The sequence below is a fragment of the Hyperoodon ampullatus genome (assembly GCF_949752795.1).
Source record: "Hyperoodon ampullatus genome assembly, chromosome: 3".
Lineage (NCBI taxonomy): Eukaryota > Metazoa > Chordata > Mammalia > Artiodactyla > Ziphiidae > Hyperoodon > Hyperoodon ampullatus.
The window spans coordinates 166,760,038-166,778,516 of NC_136916.1; the positions used below are offsets into that span (position 1 = coordinate 166,760,038).

General features: G+C 44.5%; 1 protein-coding gene across 1 annotated transcript; it reads left to right on the forward strand.

Annotated features, from left to right (window-relative positions):
* Positions 1–2,381: 2,381 nt before the first annotated feature.
* Positions 2,382–10,920, forward strand: CALM1 (calmodulin 1). Its single transcript, XM_079700065.1, has 6 exons — positions 2,382–2,626; positions 5,436–5,466; positions 6,611–6,754; positions 9,163–9,269; positions 9,701–9,836; positions 10,010–10,920. The coding sequence occupies exons 1-6, from the start codon at positions 2,624–2,626 to the stop codon at positions 10,036–10,038; spliced, it is 450 nt and encodes a 149-aa protein (XP_079556191.1). The 5' UTR covers positions 2,382–2,623; the 3' UTR covers positions 10,039–10,920.
* The last annotated feature ends 7,559 nt before the right edge of the window (positions 10,921–18,479 follow it).

Genomic DNA, 18,479 nt, shown 5'->3' on the forward strand with positions numbered 1-18,479 from the left:
TGGTCGGAAGAACCTGCTTTAGGAAACAGGTAAATCTTCACACGGTACCTTTAAAAATTTCAGGTATGAATTTTACTAATATATAATCTAATATTAGAGCCCCTGAGCAAGATCTTGGGCAAGTCACTTGACCTTCTTATATTTCAATGTGTCAAACTAGCCGTAAAACTGAGTAAAGCATGACCTCATTATAAATCCAATAGACTTGAAAGCTAAGATGTGCTTTGATACATTAAAGAATTACCAAAAGAGAACTCTAGCTGGTAAAATATGAAGAATCACAATAATGAATTTTACTATAATAAGTAAAATGATTTTGAAATACAGTTTTTAGCAAGTAAAATCATGAAAAAGTTTCAAAGTGTTTTATTTGGGTGAAATAGGTTAAATGATAGAGGAAGAAATATTATCTTAGAAAATGCCTGGTTTTCAAAACTATAGATTGTAGCAACTTAATTATAAGGAATGGAAGACTATTAGAAGGTAATAAACCCTTAACAAACACATTTCATTTCTAGGCCACTATTTCCCCCTACCTACACAACGTATACCAAGTTTAAAATGTATTTAACTAACTACTGTATGAAAAGCCTGGCAAAAGAATACAAATTCCCATAGTGTGTTTGGCCATTTAGACTGTAACTCACTGTATTACTGAATATTCTTTTAACTGACTTTATATTAGTCCCTTTCCCCCTATTTCCAACTCTCCTATTAATATATACATTAAAAATATACATACATACATTTTATTCCCACTCAGGTTACCCCTGTGAGCACAAGATGATGATGATGACGATGGCGATGACAAGGACAGTGATTGGTAGATGTGTTAACTGGATGATGTCTTTCTCATCTGCAGAGGGAAGGCAGTACCATTCCCTGGCTTGCTGCTACAGCTTCTCTTTAAATTGTACAGCAGTTTCACCCTTTCTGCAGCATTCCAGAAGGAATATCAGTAAGAACAGTTCCACAGATGCTTGTCTGAGGTTATCACAGAAGTCCTGGGGCATCTACAGTGTGCCTGAACATTTTCCATTGTTTTAAAACATCTTTCTGCAGACTTTGTCAAAGCCAGAAACAAACATAACCAAGCAAAGCCCTTTCAGGCAGAGCTTGTCAATCGCACACTTTGCCACATTCTCTGAAACAGTAAGCAAATGATAACTTGCAACTGTTGCCCAGGCCCTGTAAACAAAAGATCAAATTCTGTGCTCTGCCTTGGCCAAAAAAGAAACTGCAGCATTTTGTCAAGATTTTTACAAAGTTCTGGGCTTCAAATTTACATCTGGTACTGTCCTTTCTCTAGTATACAGAAAATTGAAAACATTAGTAAATTTAAAGGTTAAAATACTACTTGAAAAAGAATATAATTAAGATTGTGCATTAAAAAATGGTCTAGCTCCACAGTAGAGTCAGTCAGCTGTGTGTTCTAGCTCTAATCTAGGGGATTCTATGTATCTATTTTTCTCCTTCTTTGTTTGTACGGGGTGTATGAGTAAAGATCTGATCTCTCTCAGGACCAGGTAATTAACAAAAAAACCAAAACGAAACAAACAAAAAAATCAAAGCATGTGTTTTAGTCTATAGAAGATGCACAGATACATTAATTTCAGTAAGACTGGGGTCAGGATGAATAGTATTTTCCACAGGAAAAAGAGAACCAAACAGTACGAGGGAGATTATTCAGGCATAAAAAAAAAAAAATTCAGTGGAAACGTAAAAACATTAAAATAAGACTGGCTAAGCATATGAACACGACACAGATTTAGCAACTGAGCATATATTAATTTGTCTCTGATATTACTTCAAATTTTCAAAAGCAAACGTCTGACCAATTACTTGCACGAGGCACACTGTCTTTCCCCTTCCAGACCCCTCTCCCCGGCAGCAGAAGGAGAGCGGTCAATTCCTGTCCCCAGCTCCCCGCGGCCGCCCCCTACCCTAGGACCGCCCGCAGCTCCCCAACGGAGGCGGCCAGCTGGGGACGACGAGGCCAGGGGCCAGGGGCACCCGGGTGCCCCAGCGGAGCGGTAGGAGATGTGAGGTGGGGGTAGGAGGGGGGCCCACAGGTGGGGGTGGGGCTGGGGTGAGGGTCCTTGGGCCTCTGAAGCCCAGGGCCGCCCCAAGTCGGGGCTATGCTGACGTTCTGTCCTCGCCCCGGCCCCGGTGGGCATCTTCCGGGACTCTTCGCCGCACCTGCCCCGCGACCCTGCGCCTCTCCCCTAACCCTTCGCATGTGGGTCTCCAGCCCAGTGCCGCCGCGGATGGCGCGCAGGGGGCGGCGGGAGGCCGGGCGCGCCTGTGGGCGGGGCCGAGTGGCCAAGGCCCGGCCCTCGCAGCGCAGCTCAGAACGAGGCGGCCGCGGCTGAGGCGGAGGGATACCGAGCGTCGTATATATACCGCGGAGCGCAGGCTCGCACTTCGACAGTGGTGCTGGGAGCCTCGCGGACGCGGAGCCGTTACTCGCAGTTGGGCGGCGGCGGCGGCGGTGGCATAACGCTCAGCGCTCACAGCGCCTTAGTAGCAGCAGCAGCAGTAGCAGAGGCACCCCTGCGGTCACAGCCCCGGCGCAGGTGCAGCCACCCTTGTTCTCTCTGCTCTTCCTCCGTTCGCTCGCACCATGGTAGGTCGGGAGTGGCAAACGCCGGCGTAGCAGCTGCCGGCCCATGATTTCTTACCCAATTTTTAGTTCAGCCTATATTTTTCTCCTCTTTTTCTTTTTCTTTTCTTTGTTGGGGTTTTTTTCTTTTCTGGGTGTTACGCAGCAGGTGCGGTTTAGGATGCATTCCGGATTTGCATCTCGGTTTCCTCGGCCAGGGATCCTCATTTAAATTTTGGTGCGTCTTGGAGCTGGGCTTGGCCGTGGGCTGTCCGCGGGCAGGGGCTCTGGCCCCAGCTGAATCGGAGCCGTCTGCACCCACCCCCCTCCCCCAGTCCGCAACACTGCATCCAGCGCGCCGCACCCGGGCTTCCCGCAGCGCTTCGCCTCTGCCCCGGGGGGCGGGGGAGCCGGGCGGGGCCGGGCACTAGACCCTGGCTCGCAGGCAGCTGGGCGGGCGGGCAGCGGAGAATGAATGGGCCGGAGCGAGCCGGTGGCGCACGTTGCTCCTGCCGGGACGTGGGGGGCGCCGTCAGCCTTCCCCCAACACTGCTGTCCCCGCTGGGCGCTCTCTCCCGGCGCTCTTTCCTCCTCCCTCCCGGGGGGCGCGGCGCGGGCGTGGGCTGGGAAGGAAGGAGCCGGGGAAGGGTGGGGTGGGGGCAGGAAGGCGCGGGGTGGGGGGCGGAGAGGGCGGAAGCGGCGGGCCGGCCGCCCTGCACCCGGGCGGGGCCCTGCGGTGTGGCCGGGGTTCGTGTCTCCCCGGTTCGCTCCCCTGCAGCCCCCCACCCTGTGCGGCAGTAAAGGCGTGCGTGATCCTCGGTACACCAGGAGGTCCCTTCCCGAGGGAGGCGCTCGGCTCGCGCTAATTGGGGCGGGGGAGAGGCGGGGGAGGAGGGAGCTGGCGCGCGGCTCGGCCTCCAGCAGAGACGCAAAGTTTCTGCTCCGGGAGGCGGTGGCGGCGCGGCGGGCTCGCCGCCTCGGGGAGCAGAAGCGGGTGGAGGGCGCGGGGCGGACTGGGCCTCCGCCTGCCGCGCAGCCGCGGAGGTGGGGTTGGGGGTGGGAGTGGGGGTCTCCCTGGCCTGGGAGGGCGGTGCCCCCTTGAACCCTCCTGCACTCGGGGCCCGCTCCCCTGCCCGGCCCCTCGCCCGGCGTTTTCTCCGCCCCGAGCCACTTCCCAGTCCGAAGGGAGATGCCCTCCACGTTTCCGCTTTCTCTGCAGCCTCTAGACTGCCAGATGCGGCTGTGCGCCTCGCTGGGTGTTTTCCATAGCCCCCTTCCTCTCTCGGCGGGCAGGGCTGACATCACCCACAGCGTTTTCTGGCTTGGCGGGGTGGGGAGGTGGCTCCCGGCAGGTTCAGCGCACCTTCGCCCCCAAGGCCAGCGCGGTCCGGTGGTCGGGGTGTATTTCTTTGTCGAGGAAGGCTGATGCTCTCGATAACCACTCTAATGCGAGAATTTTGCGGCGAGGTGAGACTGTCTCCACGGTGAGGTGACAGCTTCTCTTGCGAGGTGTGGCAGCGCTTCCTGTTGTGCAAGACTGACGTTGCCCTGGCATTACGTAAATCATCGTGTCTCCTTCATTCGGTATAAAGAAGACCAACGTGCTATATCTGGGTTAGAAAGGAAGACCCAGTTATAATTTGAAAACATAAGTGTCTCCCCCAAATCAGTATGTTGGAACATCATTCCTATTGTGAAAGTTTCCACTTATGAGTTAGAATAAACTTAATGCCGTCAGCTTTCTATTAGGACTTATTCTGGAACTGGCTTCATTAGGCGTGCTTCATTAATATAAAAATACATATTAGCTCTCCTTGAGATCTCGAATTCCCCTGGCTGGAGGCACAGGTTCAGTGTTGCCGAGGCCAAATAATGCAAGTGAGAATTACCTTCGTGGCCGTTACCACCTCTAGTCAAGTATTTCTATTATGAGCAGCTCTTATGTCATCCATAAAGTAGGTAAATATTCTCTAGCAAAGTTAATAGTTCCTCTCCAAAAAAGGGAGGGCACAGTCTCATAATTATTATATAGTTACTGCATACTTAATTTTTGCAGTTTTGTAACAGCTCAGCTGTAGGACAGTTCCATTTTTTCCTGGCTCCTAAATCAGGATAATTTGACCAAGGGCATTTAGCTGTTCTAAATGTTAGGCTTTTAACAAATAACTGCCTAATTTAAATGATTGGAAAGCACTTGTTACATGGAAATGAAGTTGGTAGGATAACCCATTGCTGTATATTTATTTTTTTCCATTGAATTGTATCTCATAAAATAGATATTAAAAGCCTGTTAATCCAGCCCAATGACATTATGTAACGCCAGTTTGGAGATTTGGAGTGCCTGCAGCAATGCGCAAGGTGCACTAAAAGTCTGCCCCTGGACCCAATCCTGGCTGCGGTGACAGCAGCAGCAGGCTGGGTCCCTTCTTGGATGGAAGCGGGGACTGTGGCATCCCTGGTGCAGTAGGTGGCGCTCTTCTTTCTCAGAGCCTGCCCCTGCAGCCGATGCAGTGGGCCTTTTGCCACTAGAGGTGCCCTTTTTCAAACTATGAACTGACCCTTCGTGGTTAGACTGCAGAGCGTATAGCCATAGGCCCAGAGAAGAAAACCCGAAATGAGATGTTGTCACTTCCTTTGTTTTTAAAATAGCGTAAAGGGTTCCCTTTATTCTAATTGTTTTTATTAAATGACGTTGCTGAAGTTTTCAAACAGCTGATTTTTTCTTCGAGATTGATTTTTGAAAGATCACTATTAAAAGTGTAATTGGAAAAACCATGTTGACCTCGATCAAACTCTGGTGGATTGAATTATAACCTTTTCTTTTTCTATGTAGGCTGATCAGCTGACCGAAGAACAGATTGCTGGTAAGTTGATGACTTCAGGGAGTTTCAGGAGAGCGGAACTAGGCAGACTCAGTTCTGGTGACTCCTCTGTCCTCTCCCCCTATGGTCTGAGCAGTTTTCTAAGAATTTATTTAAATGAAAACAATAAGCAGAGATATTTAGGTCAAGTGTTACTCCTTGTCAGCATTTTGGAGATAATGAGAAAGGAAATAGAACTAAGAATACCCACTTATGCTTCACGGTGTGCCAGGCTTTGTATATAATGAGATTGCATGGAGCCTGCTACTCAAGAATGTAGTTTAGAATTCTTATGTCACAGGTCTTTTAGTAATTCACCATGAAAGCTTGTACTTGCTATTCTGAATGGGAATGGGTGGAAATAAGTGTCAGGACCCCTGTAATAATTGGGAAGGGATGATTTAGTTTAGATTTTAGCTTTTAATATTCTCTGGAGGACTTTTTTTTTTTTTTGGCGGTACGCGGGCCTGTCACTGTTGTGGCCTCTCCCGTTGCGGAGCACAGGCTCCGGACGCGCAGGCTCAGCAGCCATGGCTCACGGGCCCAGCCGCTCCATGGCATGTGGGATCTTTCCGGACCGGGGCACGAACCCGTGTCCCCTGTATCGGCAGGCGGACTCTCAACCACTGCACCACCAGGGAAGCCCCTGGAGGACTTTTTTGAGATGGTTTCTCTTTAGGAAACCAGGAATGCCTTTGAAATACTCTGAATGCCATGTAGAGAGAACACACTGGTTACGTGGGATTGTACATTTCTGGTAACCACCTCTTCCTATGGCTGTGAAACAGGGAGTTCTTGTGGCTGTAGAAATTTAACAGGAAGGGACCATAAAGGAGCATGTGGACCAATCTTCACTTGTCAGATTGGACCTAGGACTAAATTAAGTGTGTTGAGGCTTAACCTTCTTTATGTGAGAATATTGTGGCTTTATGGAACTGGTTACCAGGAATGACGTTTGCTCTATGGACTACCGTGTGAAGGCCAGTCCAACAGAACTGCTGTGATCTTTGTTTCAGCAGATAAAGAGCAGGCAGTTTCTCTTAACTTGCACAACTTGGATGGCTTGCTTTGGCAAGTTAAGGGAAGGGCGTGCTGTGGCTGGGTTGGGTGAAGACATTCATTCTAAAAGGTAAACTTCTGTTTTCAGAATTCAAGGAAGCTTTCTCCCTATTTGACAAAGATGGCGATGGCACCATCACAACAAAGGAACTTGGAACTGTCATGAGGTCACTGGGTCAGAACCCAACAGAAGCCGAATTGCAGGATATGATCAACGAAGTGGACGCTGATGGTAAGGGCTTTAGAACTATGAATGAATGCCAGCGTTGTGTAATTCAAGTTCAGACATGTTAAAGATTGTCTTTCAGGTCCCCAGATCAAGGCAAATGTGCAAAGATCCTTTCTGTGGTTTCCATACAGCCACTGACAATTAAAACAGAAGATTATGGGCCTGCCTTTTGCCCTGCTCACTGTCTAGAATATTTCCTGGATCAGATCACAGTATTGTTCTTTTCCACTCGCCATGACCTACAGCTCAGTCTTTTATCAACTGGCCCATGAGTCTGCGCTGAGTCCTATGGGGAAAATAAAAATAAATTGCCATAGACCTTTTAAAAAAGCTTACTGTCTCTAAGAGGAGAAAAAACCCAAGTGAGGTGGGGGAAGAGCATTCTCAGATGTTAACATGTGGGAGTGAGTACAGTGTGAGCCGTCAGTGTGTTTATTGAAGAGGATTTTGAGGATCATTGAGGCTTGGAGGTGGGGTGCATGATGATTGTAGGGAGTGGATTTATAGAAGCTAGTAGAAGGATGTGGACCCAGAAGGGGCAAGCAGTAACCCCTCTAGCAGTCGGTCATCATTTGGTTGTTCGTTCTTCTGGACTCCAGAACAGTGGACAATAGACCTTTTAGTGGGCACTTCTATCAGTAAGTGGTTTTTGATCACTCCCTCCCCCCAAATAAAACACGTTTTTTGGAAATAATATCAATTAATAATTTTAATTTAATAAACTTAAGTAAATTAATCAAATCTACAAACATTGTAGAACATTAGTAAATTTTGAAAAGATGAGGTAAGAATAAACGATTTGGATCTGGACTACTTTCTTGATGATTGGCATGATAGTAGCCATTTAAAAATATGGTATCATAAGGTGATAAAATGGAATTATACTTGTCTGGTCATATACATTTAGAAGCAGGGGTTTCGGGTCAGCTCTTTTTTTTTTTTTTTTTTTTTTGTGGCACAGGGGCCTCTCACTGTTGTGGCCTCTCCCGTTGCGGAGCACAGGCTCCGGACGTGCAGGCTCAGCGGCCATGGCTCACGGGCCCAGCCGCTCCGCAGCATGTGGGATCTTCCCGGACCGGGGCATGAACCCGTGTCCCCTGCATTGGCAGGCGGACTCTCAACCACTGTGCCACCAGGGAAGCCCGGGTCAGCTCTTTAACAATGGTTTTACCCCATTTGAACTACTTCTAAAGACTGTTTTCGTCCTTAGTAATTTGGAAAAAGAGGTTTTTCATAGTTCTGTCTCGTTTGACTGCTAAGGGTGATCAGCCATCTGGGAACATGGGATGGCTCTCATGTTTTGTGTAAGCCCTGGGGAAACTGTGCTTGGGGACTGGCAAAGTGTATTAGGCCCTCGGGTTTTATGGAACAAGGTGGGGAAAGTTGTCTCAAGCTATAGAATCTGGTACTCGCAATGAATAAATATGATGCCTAAGGACATCGCTGTGTGGCTGTAAGAGAGCATTTCAAATAATTTTGTCTTCCATGAATGTCAATAATGCTTAAAAATTTTGGAGGCTAAATAGATTTGAAGGACTCTCTGAATTATCATTTTGATTTAAAGGTACTGGTGAAAACGAGTGACTTAACGTAAGGCTTTTTTCTTCTAATTTAATTTTTGTTTCGTTTAGTTCAAGTAACACTGTTGATCCTGGTGACTTGTCTTTGGGGTGTTCATCGAGCTGTTGGTTTTAAAGGAGGAGCTGTTTGGAATACTGGCCGTAGAACAGATTCTTCTGACAAAGTTTCCTGAATGTTAATAGTCTGAGCTGAGAAGACACTTTTGAGCCTTGCCCTTAATGGGAAATAAAGATACTGAGCTGGGGAGAAAACGATTAGGTGACTTACCATAATGTGGCTAAGAAATGCCTCCTGGAGAAGACTTTGCAACACTTTATGGTCCCTGGCATAACAAAGTCAACTTTTTTCCCGTTCATAATCCTTTTCTTTCCTAAAAACATTGTGTACTCCTGGCGGCCCAATTATGGACCTTCACCAGCATCGCTAGTGCAGGCAGAGCTAGATCCGAGTGATCTCCCTAACTCGGGGGAAGGCAAACTCAGGTGCCTTCCTTGGGAGTAGAAAGATTCAGCTTGCACTGCTATGGGCTTTTTTTTTTCTCTTGAACTGTACAAAACCTTCAGTGGCCAAGAATCTGTATGTGCAGTTTCCTTTGCATCATTAAATGCTATCCTGGGCACTGATCACTGGTTTGAATTATGTGAATCACATGAAATTGCCCTGTGAAGTATTTGAATAGCTTAAACCTAAGATGGCTCAACATAATAAAACAATTTACCAGTTTGTCCTAGCAAATGCTTACTGTTCTATAAAGTGGTTCTAAAACTATCACTCCAGGGTAGCATTACTGGAGCGCTTATTTTACATGAGCTTTTGTTTTTTTATTTGAGGTAATGGCACCATTGATTTCCCAGAATTTTTGACTATGATGGCTAGAAAAATGAAAGATACAGACAGTGAAGAAGAAATCCGCGAGGCATTCCGAGTCTTTGACAAGGTAACCCTGCGTCTGCACTGCAGACTGTACTTAAATATGGCTTTCTGGCTGTCATTTCTAAAAGCTTTAACGTTCTATTCTAGTTAGAACACTTACCTAACTGCCTGAGCCTCTGAAATCTCATTTTCAGATATCCTGACTTACTGTAGTAACCTTATCAGATGAGAGTAAACATAATAAATAGTAGAGAAATTTTGAACCAAGTTTCTTGATTGTGACTTTCAATTTCTGTTTGCTTTTCAAAAGCCCCTGCAGTGTCTGCATTGGCTGACTGCATGTGCTTAGTAGGTAGAGGTGGGAACTGGAGATGGAGAATTGTCGACATACACACAGTTGGCAGTAACTTGAGGGGCTTAATTAAGTCAAAGGCCTACTTGCCCACACCGGACCACTATGAGTCCCTGCCAGTAACAGTTGCTGAATGTTCACAGGATGGTAATGGTTACATCAGTGCTGCAGAACTACGTCACGTCATGACAAACTTAGGAGAAAAACTAACAGATGAAGAAGTAGATGAAATGATCAGAGAAGCAGATATTGATGGAGATGGACAAGTCAACTACGAAGGTAACACACCAAGTTGCTTTAGCTTAGTTTCTAAGTTTTCCCCTTAGGATCTATAAACAAGTTAACTACTTGAACTAGATTTTTTTTTTCTTTCCTTATGCAGAGTAGAGATGTTATGTTCATTGAAGCTGCTTTTGAAGATAACCGAAAGTTATGATTATTTGTCTTTTCAGAATTCGTACAGATGATGACTGCAAAATGAAGACCTACTTTCAACTCCTTTTTTCCCCCCTCTAGAAGAATCAAATTGATCTTTTACTTACCTCTTGCAAAAAAAAAAAAAATTCATTTACTCATTCTGTTTCTATATAGCAAAACTGAATGTCAAGAGTACCTTCTGTCCACACACACACAAAATCTGCATGTATCGATTGGTGGTCCTGTCCCCTAAAGATCAAGCTACATCAGTTTTCCGATATAAATACTTGTCCTACCTTAATGATAAGGAAGCACTTAGTGGACACCTGGCAGGTCCGTCCGCTCATGGTTAATACACTGTTTGGGCTGGCCAGTTTTTCATGCATGCAGCTTGACAGTTGAGCACAGTCAGGCGTTTGTATTAAAAATGAAAAACAAAAAAAAAACAAATTCAAAGCCTACTCAAAGGGGTTCTAGTTCAATTTGTTACCATAAATTGTCATAGCTGGTTTACTGAAGACAGACATTTAAGATTGGTTTACCTCAGGATGCTGTGGAAGACAAACTGTCCAGGCATAGCCCCACTAGCAGGATGGCCCTCTTGTAACTTCCCCATGCCCCCCTACCTGTCGTGACCGTGACACACCCTGGTGGCATGCCCACGTGTGTTGGTTTAGCATTGTCTGCATTGTGCTAGAGCGGAGTGGGTGTCAGGCTATCACCATTCATACAAATTTTTAAAAACAAACCTTTATCAAGGGAGCATCTTTGGACTCTCTGTTTTTAAAACCTTCTGAACCATGACTTGGAGCCAGCAGAGTAGGCTGTGGCTGTGGACTTCAGCACAACCATCAACATTGCTGTTCAAGAAATTACAATTTACGTCCATTCCAAGTTGTAAATGCTAGTTTTTTTTTTTTTCCAATAAAAAGACCATTAACTTAAAGTGGTGTTAAATGCTTTGTAAAGCTGAGATCTAAACGGGACAAGGCAGTTGGAGGGGAGGCAAGTGTACCTTTAAATGCCCACAGCCCAGCATTGGGTTTCACTCCCTCCCTCCCTCCCTCCCTCCCTCCTGAAATCCCAGCACCAACTGCTGAGCCTGAGACCTTGCCTAAAACCAAGCAGATACCGATTGCTTCATCTTATTTATGGACATGTAGGTCTACTTGTATTTTCACTGGGGGGGAGGGGGGAAAGTGAATTATGGTAACTTAATGATTATTCAGGCAGTAGAACTCTTAATGAAGGAAAAAAACCACTTTCAAGCATGTATTTAGGGGTTCTTATCAATTGTGCTGCTGATTACCTGTTTTATGTAACTACTTGAGACCATCTGTGCAAAAGACATGATTTAGTGTGTCTGTAATTCAATCCTCGCTGTGTGTGGTAGAAGCAGTCACTTTTCTAAGCCAGGCTTTTCATGCCTAAAAGACACTACCAGTCACCTTTTGATTCACAGTTCTTAATTTATGATTATACTTACCTTAGACTCCTTTTACTTTTTTTTTTTTTTTTTTAGGTTGACTTGACTTTGCTTCCCCACCCCCCAAGCGGAACTAATGCTAGCTCCCAACTTGAAAGTAAAACTCCCAGCCCAGAGGGAATTTTGTGCTTCTTTATAAACCTGTAACCAAAACTCAGAGATGCTGGTACTGGTCTTTGCAGTGGGATTGGTTTGCTTAAGAGCTCCCTAAAAGGCGTTTGGATTTAGTGCAGACCTGTTTTTGAAGTGAAGGCTGGATGTACATTTTTCAGGGTGTTAACTTGGTTGTATCTTATTAGCTAGGAGATTTGGGTTTTGCGTGTTTCTGTGAGAAGTTTTAATTTGCCAGGGAACAGCGGCAGGCTGCGAGTGAGGCAGCGAGAAGCTCTTGGCAGCCCAATGGGTGCATTCGGGGCTGTTTTAAGGAGACCCTTAGCTTCTCCCTTTCCTACTCCTTGTCTCTCTGGCACTTTGCAACTCTTTAGTTTTCCCGCCAGAGGGGTGGGTCAGAGCAGTGGAGAGGAGCCTGCCCATCTGCCTTTGCTGCTGGTCCTTAGACTGGGTGGTTGGAAGAAGAGAGGTTGACGTCATGAGCTGGGCTTGGCTTTCACAACTCCTTGAATCTGAAAGGAACATCTCAGAATACCTCGGGGTTTTTCTTCTGGTGAGACAGGACTGGGGTTTCTCCTTCGAGTAAGTGAATAACCTGGATGTTTCCTGCAGGGAGGTCAAGTAGCCTGACTGTTGACCCACTCTCAGGCCTGTGGCCGATGACCTCCTTGTAGTTTTAAAAAGGGTTGAGGGCGATTTGGCTTGATTTTCAGAAACTTTGCCTTCTATCTTACCCTTTGACCAAGTTTTTTTCCTAGAAGCCGGGTGGACTCCATGTTAGTGGTCCTGCAGTCTTTCCTAAAAGACTACTACCCTTGAAACCAGATTCTTGAATGGCCCGGATCCTGTACGGGAACCAGAAACCTTTCCCCCAGGGGGATGCTGAGTTCCACTTTGGAGCAGAGGGAACTCAGTCCACTGTAGCCTTTCTCTCTGGCCTTTGAGGGGGATGACCAGCCCAGGGGTTGGGTGTTTGCAGTCTGCAGGGGTTTGTGAGAGGAAATAGCTGGATGAGGTGGCAGTACTGTGAAAGTTGGTCAGCACCTTCCTGTAAACTCTGGCCCCTACTTCTAACTGCTCTATAAATAAATATATCTCTCTATATATATTTATATATATATATAAAGTGACTAGTTTAACTGGCATCCCGTTGGAGCCTGAGACTTGCCATAAAAAAACTGCTGAGTCCTTGGCATATACTTTCATAGTTTTGTTCTCCATCTGTTCGGGGTAGGTGTCAAGCAAGGCAAATGTATCTTGATATTTCAGATGGACCTTTGATGTACTGTTGCCAAGGAAGGTTGTTTTTCTGATTTTTTGACAAACGAATTTTTGCACACTTTAAATTGGTGTCTTTCGGCCACTTAAAACACATTGAAAATTAGCTACTGTACATATTTTTATATTCTCTTTATAAATGCATGTCTGACTGTACTTGTAACCATATTGTAACACGTGGCCGCCCAGTAGGCCTCGTGCTGCTGTGACCCCTCAGCATACTGGGAACTTCTTCCTAAACAAAGAATGTAAATTTGGTCAAGTCTGCTCTTGGTTCCTTCAATTATTTTTAACATTTGAATTAATTACTGTATATCCTAAATACACTTATCCTTTTGGCAGTGACTAGATTCCACGAATGTGTCTTAATCTATCCCTTCAGCTGGCGGTTACTATTATCTTTTTTGATCCCTTGAAGTTACCCTGTAGGAGACAGAAATTCTTTGCTGTCTGTATTCCTCAGAGTGAGAAGGTAGTGGCTTGGGAGGAGTGTGTGTTCTTTCTCCAAATCTATTCTAATGTTCATTAAACATGTCTGTAGCAAAGATGGTGGTAGTTCTTTTGTTACCGAAGTCACCCTTCACCGTGGCGATTTGCAAAGGAGATGTACTTGAACGTTTCTGTAAATCGTGAGATGAACTGTTTGGAGATTTCACCACCTCTCTGATGGGGGACCAACTCTATGGAAATTGTAAATAAGTTCTATTTATAAACCTGGCACTGTATTCAATAAACATTTCTGCAGCCTTTCATCTCTAACCGCGAACTCTGTAGGTTTTTAGCTCGCAATGCTTTCCATCCCTTTTGCTCAATGAACAAGCTACACCTGCCCTCAGATGTGATTCCACCGGGGCCCTAGCGTGGTAGGGGAGGGACCAGAAACACCACAGACACATCCCACTACGGCCTTACCCTGGTTTTAAAGTTCAGGTGTCAATAGCTGACGTTTTAACACAGTCTCTTGGCATATTAATGTATCTGTGTTTGCCTTATGTGGAAAATTCACACCGTAAAAAGATTCATTCCTCTTTAACTTCAAGGTTCATCCAAGTCTCTTTAGGAATTGTGTGAAGAAGTACACTTTAAACATTAGATGGGAATTTAGATACTAGATGGGACTTTAACATTACATGTCCAGAGCAGGGCAGTGGAGGCTGCAGCTTCCATGCAGAACCTTGGAGTTGAAACCTTGCCCTTAATCAGTGCTGTCCCAGACCCTGGTTTCTAGACAAGATTCTCTAGCAGGAAAGGCCATCTCCTGGCTGCCACCTGTGTTTCCAGAAGGATCTTCCCCAGGCTGCCTTGCCCATTTCCTTTCCCACCCTGCCCAGAAGCACAAGAGGGCTGAGAAGAACGGGAATGATCACAGGGTAAGCCCCTGCTTTGGCCAGAGGGCTTGAGACACAGCTCCAGGGAACATTTAGCTTCTGTATACAGCCAGCGCCTCGTCTACAAGGATGGAGACACCACTGTGGGGACAGAGCCCTCTGCTGAGACTTTAGGCCCGGCTCCTAGTTTTGCTTCTGTCCTTCTGTAGCCATGGACAGGTTCTTTACCTCTCTACACCTCAGTTAAAATCAGATTATTGGACGAGGTACATTCTACCTGTGGCTTTCTAGTATTCTGACCAACCCAGCTTGGCGTCACTTGGTGTTTAAATTGAAATTGCAGCCTAAAGAGTGGGAGGCAAAAGAGTGTAGGCGTGCTGTACACTTGGAGATGACAAATGGGATTTTTAAAGTCTCAGCAGCTCCCTGTCGGGGGTGGAGCGGAGGGTAAGCTTGCTCTTAACACTGTGATGTAATACTGGAACGGGGGTCAAAGAAACTGATCGTTAAGTGACTTCCATCCTCCTGGCAGCACAGAAATAGGAAGCTACCATTCACTGCCTGCAGGAGATTCAGTCCAAGTGACGTCATCTAGTTTTTCAGCAGTTTTGGTTCAGGAAGAAAAACACATGCACACATTTCCGATTTGAGCTGAACTTCCCAGGGCACTGAGGGCTGGAGCATCCAGTGACTCATGATGCCTTAGAAGGAAATCAGACTTAGAGTTTTTTTATAGCTTGCTGCTGCTGCTTCTCTCCCACTGCCCTCAGCCCTCTGCCAGGGAGTGAGAGGAGTTCACTCGTGCTCTGGAACCCACGGGAAAGCTGACGGGAGCCCGAGGAACTGCCGGCTCTCCCATCTCACGTCTCCATCGACAATGCCGGAACTTGGGTTAAAAAAATGGTGGCACTGTCCCACATAAGAATTATTTATGTCCTGCCTGTGTGTCAGCAACTATGGGAGTGAATGTGTGATTTACACATTCAGACAGTATTTCAAATGTCACATTTTAAAGTTCTGTTTTCACTTTCACAAAGGTGAAAGGTCAGTGGTTCGGCTCTCTCTTCCCTCTCTGTGAACATCCCATTCCCTTCCATAGCCTGGCAGAGGCCTGCCTCTTCCTGTTCCTCCTCTTCTGGGACCCCTGTGGTCCTATCAGAATTCTGACTACTCCTTGAGAAGATGCTCACTGCCCCCAGCCAGGAGCCCTTCTCTCTAGTACGGCTGGACCTGGCCCAGATTTGTCTAACACCTAAATGAAGCCACCTGGTCACATCTCACCTCTTCTCTTCTTTGCCAAAGTCTTGATCTTCAACTGGAAGATGTCACACAACACCCCTGGGCTCCCACGACCTGATTCCAGCTCAAGGTCGGAGACACTTCCCTAAACCCCAGAAGTGGGTGATGACCCAAGGGTTGGCTAAACCCTAGTGAGCTCATCCTTTTTGGAGGGTTCTGGAGGGGAACTCAGGGTCTGAATGCAGCTGTTCAAACAGAGCAAATCCTTTAACTCAGCTTTGCAAATAACTGCCTGGCCTTCCCATTCAGGCTGCCACCTATGGCCAGGAAGGAATTCAGAGCATATAGTTCTTTTGCTGTTTCTTACTGGGAGAGCCAACTCATTAGAGGAAAAAGTGAGAGTGCTGTATTCTGATTATTTGTTCTCAGGTTCAACGCCTACAATGTTCAGAGCTCAGAATTAGAGGACTTCAAAATACTGGAAGGCTCAGTATCAACCTTTTGAGGAGCTTTTGCAGGCTATTCGTAGAAACGTTATTAGATACAACCGCCAAGTAGCGTGCCAATGAACAATATATAACAACTTGAATAAATGAGAACTGATGCAGACATAGCATAAGAAAGTATAAAGCAAGAATTGACAAGAGTAACAAATCCATCATCATAGAGATTTTGACATAGTTCCCCCAGTTATTAAGAAATCAAGCAGACAATGGTACATTTGAACCGCACAATGAACAAGTTGATTTCATGTATGTATGTAGAACATGGCATCCAGCAGTTAGAGATTTCACATTACAGATATTAATTAACATTAATAATAATATTAATAAATCATTAAATATTATATTAATTACAGTTATAGGATAATATAATTACAAATACATAACAAATTAATGATAACATAAGAAATTAATAAATAAGACTAAATAGAGAATTAAGATTGACTACATATTAGATCATAAAGTAAACTGCAACAAACATTAAAAAAATCTTTCATATTGACCAAGTTGCCTAATAACAATGCAATAGATAGAAAATAATTTAAAAATTACAACTTTTAATATACCCATTTATTTTGAAAATTAAAGTCCATTTCTAATAGCATTTCTAAAAAGAAATAATATGAACATCTAGAAAATGTTTAGGACTGAATGAGAACAAAATTCTACATTTCAAAACTGTGGGATACAGCTTCGAAATTAATAGCATGAAAATGCTTATAATGGAAAAGAAGAAAGACTAAAAATAAATAAGGTAAACATCCAACTTGAGTTAGAAAAAGAATAAAACAAGCCCAAAGAGAGCAGAAGTATCAAAGATACCCACAGAAATTAATGAAATACAAAATAAAGGTACAAAAAAGAAGATCAACAAAGACAAAAAGTTGGCTCTTTGAAAAGATGATTAGACACAGTGTGGTAGCTTGTCAAAAAATTAAACATATAATTACCACATGATATATCAATTCCACTTCTGGGTATATACCCAAAAGAATTAAAAGCAGGGACTAAAACAGATATTTGTACACCCACGTTCATAGCAGCTTTATTTACAATAGCTAAAAGGTGGAAGAACCCAAGTGCCCATCAGTGGGTGAATGGATCAAAAAAAAAGGTGGTATATATATATATATATATATAACAAAATATTATTCAGTCTTTAAAAGAAAGGAAATGCTGACATATGCTAACACATGGATGACGACAATTTGTTCTTTTGTAAGAACAAATACTGTATGATTCCACTTACATGAGATCCCTAGAGTAGTCAAATTCACAGAGACAGAAGGTAGAATGGGTGGGTGCAATGGGGGGGCAATGGGGAATCATTGTTTAATGCGTAAAATTTCAGTTTTGCAAGATAAAAAAGTTCTAGAGATGAATGGTAGTGATGGTTGCACAACAATGTGAATATATTTAATGCTGCTGAATTGTACACTTAAAAATGGTTAAAATGATAAATTTTGTTGTGCATGTTTTACAATTGTTTTTAAGAGTCAAGCAAGTGAAGAAAATATTACAGAAAGATAATGTCATCCTGGAAGTTGCTTATATTGCAGACGATGTTTTCTGTTTCATTGATTTTTTTCCCCTATTATTTCACCATTAATATAATGTTTAATTATTATACTTTTATAATAAAAGTTCATTCCTGCTGTTTCTGGTTTAAAAAGTTTAGACAAATCTCAGGCAGTGTTAATGAAAAAAATGTTAGGAGGGAATTCTCTGGTGGTCCAGTGGTTAGGACTCCATGCTTTGACTGCTGAGGGCCTGGGTTCGACCCCTAGTCGGGGAACTAAGACCCCACAAGCCGTGGAGTGCGGCCAAAAAAAAAAAAAAAAAAATGTTAGGAATAAAGTGGGAGACGTAACCACAAATAAACCAGAGATTTAAAAAAAACTGTACTGTAAAAACTTTGATGCCAATAAATATGAAAACTTAGGTAAAAGGGATAATTTCCTAGAGAACTGACTCAAGAAGAAGTAGAAAATTTAAAACAAACTAACCATTAAAGGAATCTAATCAGTAGTTAAAAGTATATCTACCTGTGCTGGATGACTGTCAAACTGTGCCCCGTTCCTCCCCATGAGTGATGGGGTCATACCCTTGAGTCTAAGAGGACACTGTGACTACTTTGACCAATGGAATACACTAGAAGGGATATACTAGTTTCTGGGCCCATGCTTTTTCCAATTCTGTCCTTGGAACATTCTGGAAGCCCTGAGACCTCCATGCTGGAGAGGCCACATGTAGATGCTTCAGCAGACAGTCAGCTGGGCCAAGCCTTCCTGCCAGCTGTCCCCACTGAGGTGCCCAGTAGGTGAGGCTATCTTGGATCTTCCAGACCAGGTCATTTGCCAGCTGAATACCACTGAGTAATCTCAGTTGACCTCAGATGGAGCAGAAGAATCCCCCATCTGAAACCTGCCTGAATTCCTCACCCACAAAATCAGGAGATAAAATAAAATGGTAGTTGTTTTAAGCCACTAATATTTGGATTCATTTGTTCTGAAGTAACAGATAACAAAGCAACCACCAAAAACAGAAAAAAATTCTTCCA

Excerpts from the sequence above, each read along its gene's own strand:
- CALM1 (XM_079700065.1), top strand. Across the intron at positions 5,467-6,610 it reads GACCGAAGAACAGATTGCTG|AATTCAAGGAAGCTTTCTCC; the intron begins GTAAGTTGATGA and ends TTCTGTTTTCAG. Across the intron at positions 9,837-10,009 it reads TGGACAAGTCAACTACGAAG|AATTCGTACAGATGATGACT; the intron begins GTAACACACCAA and ends TTGTCTTTTCAG.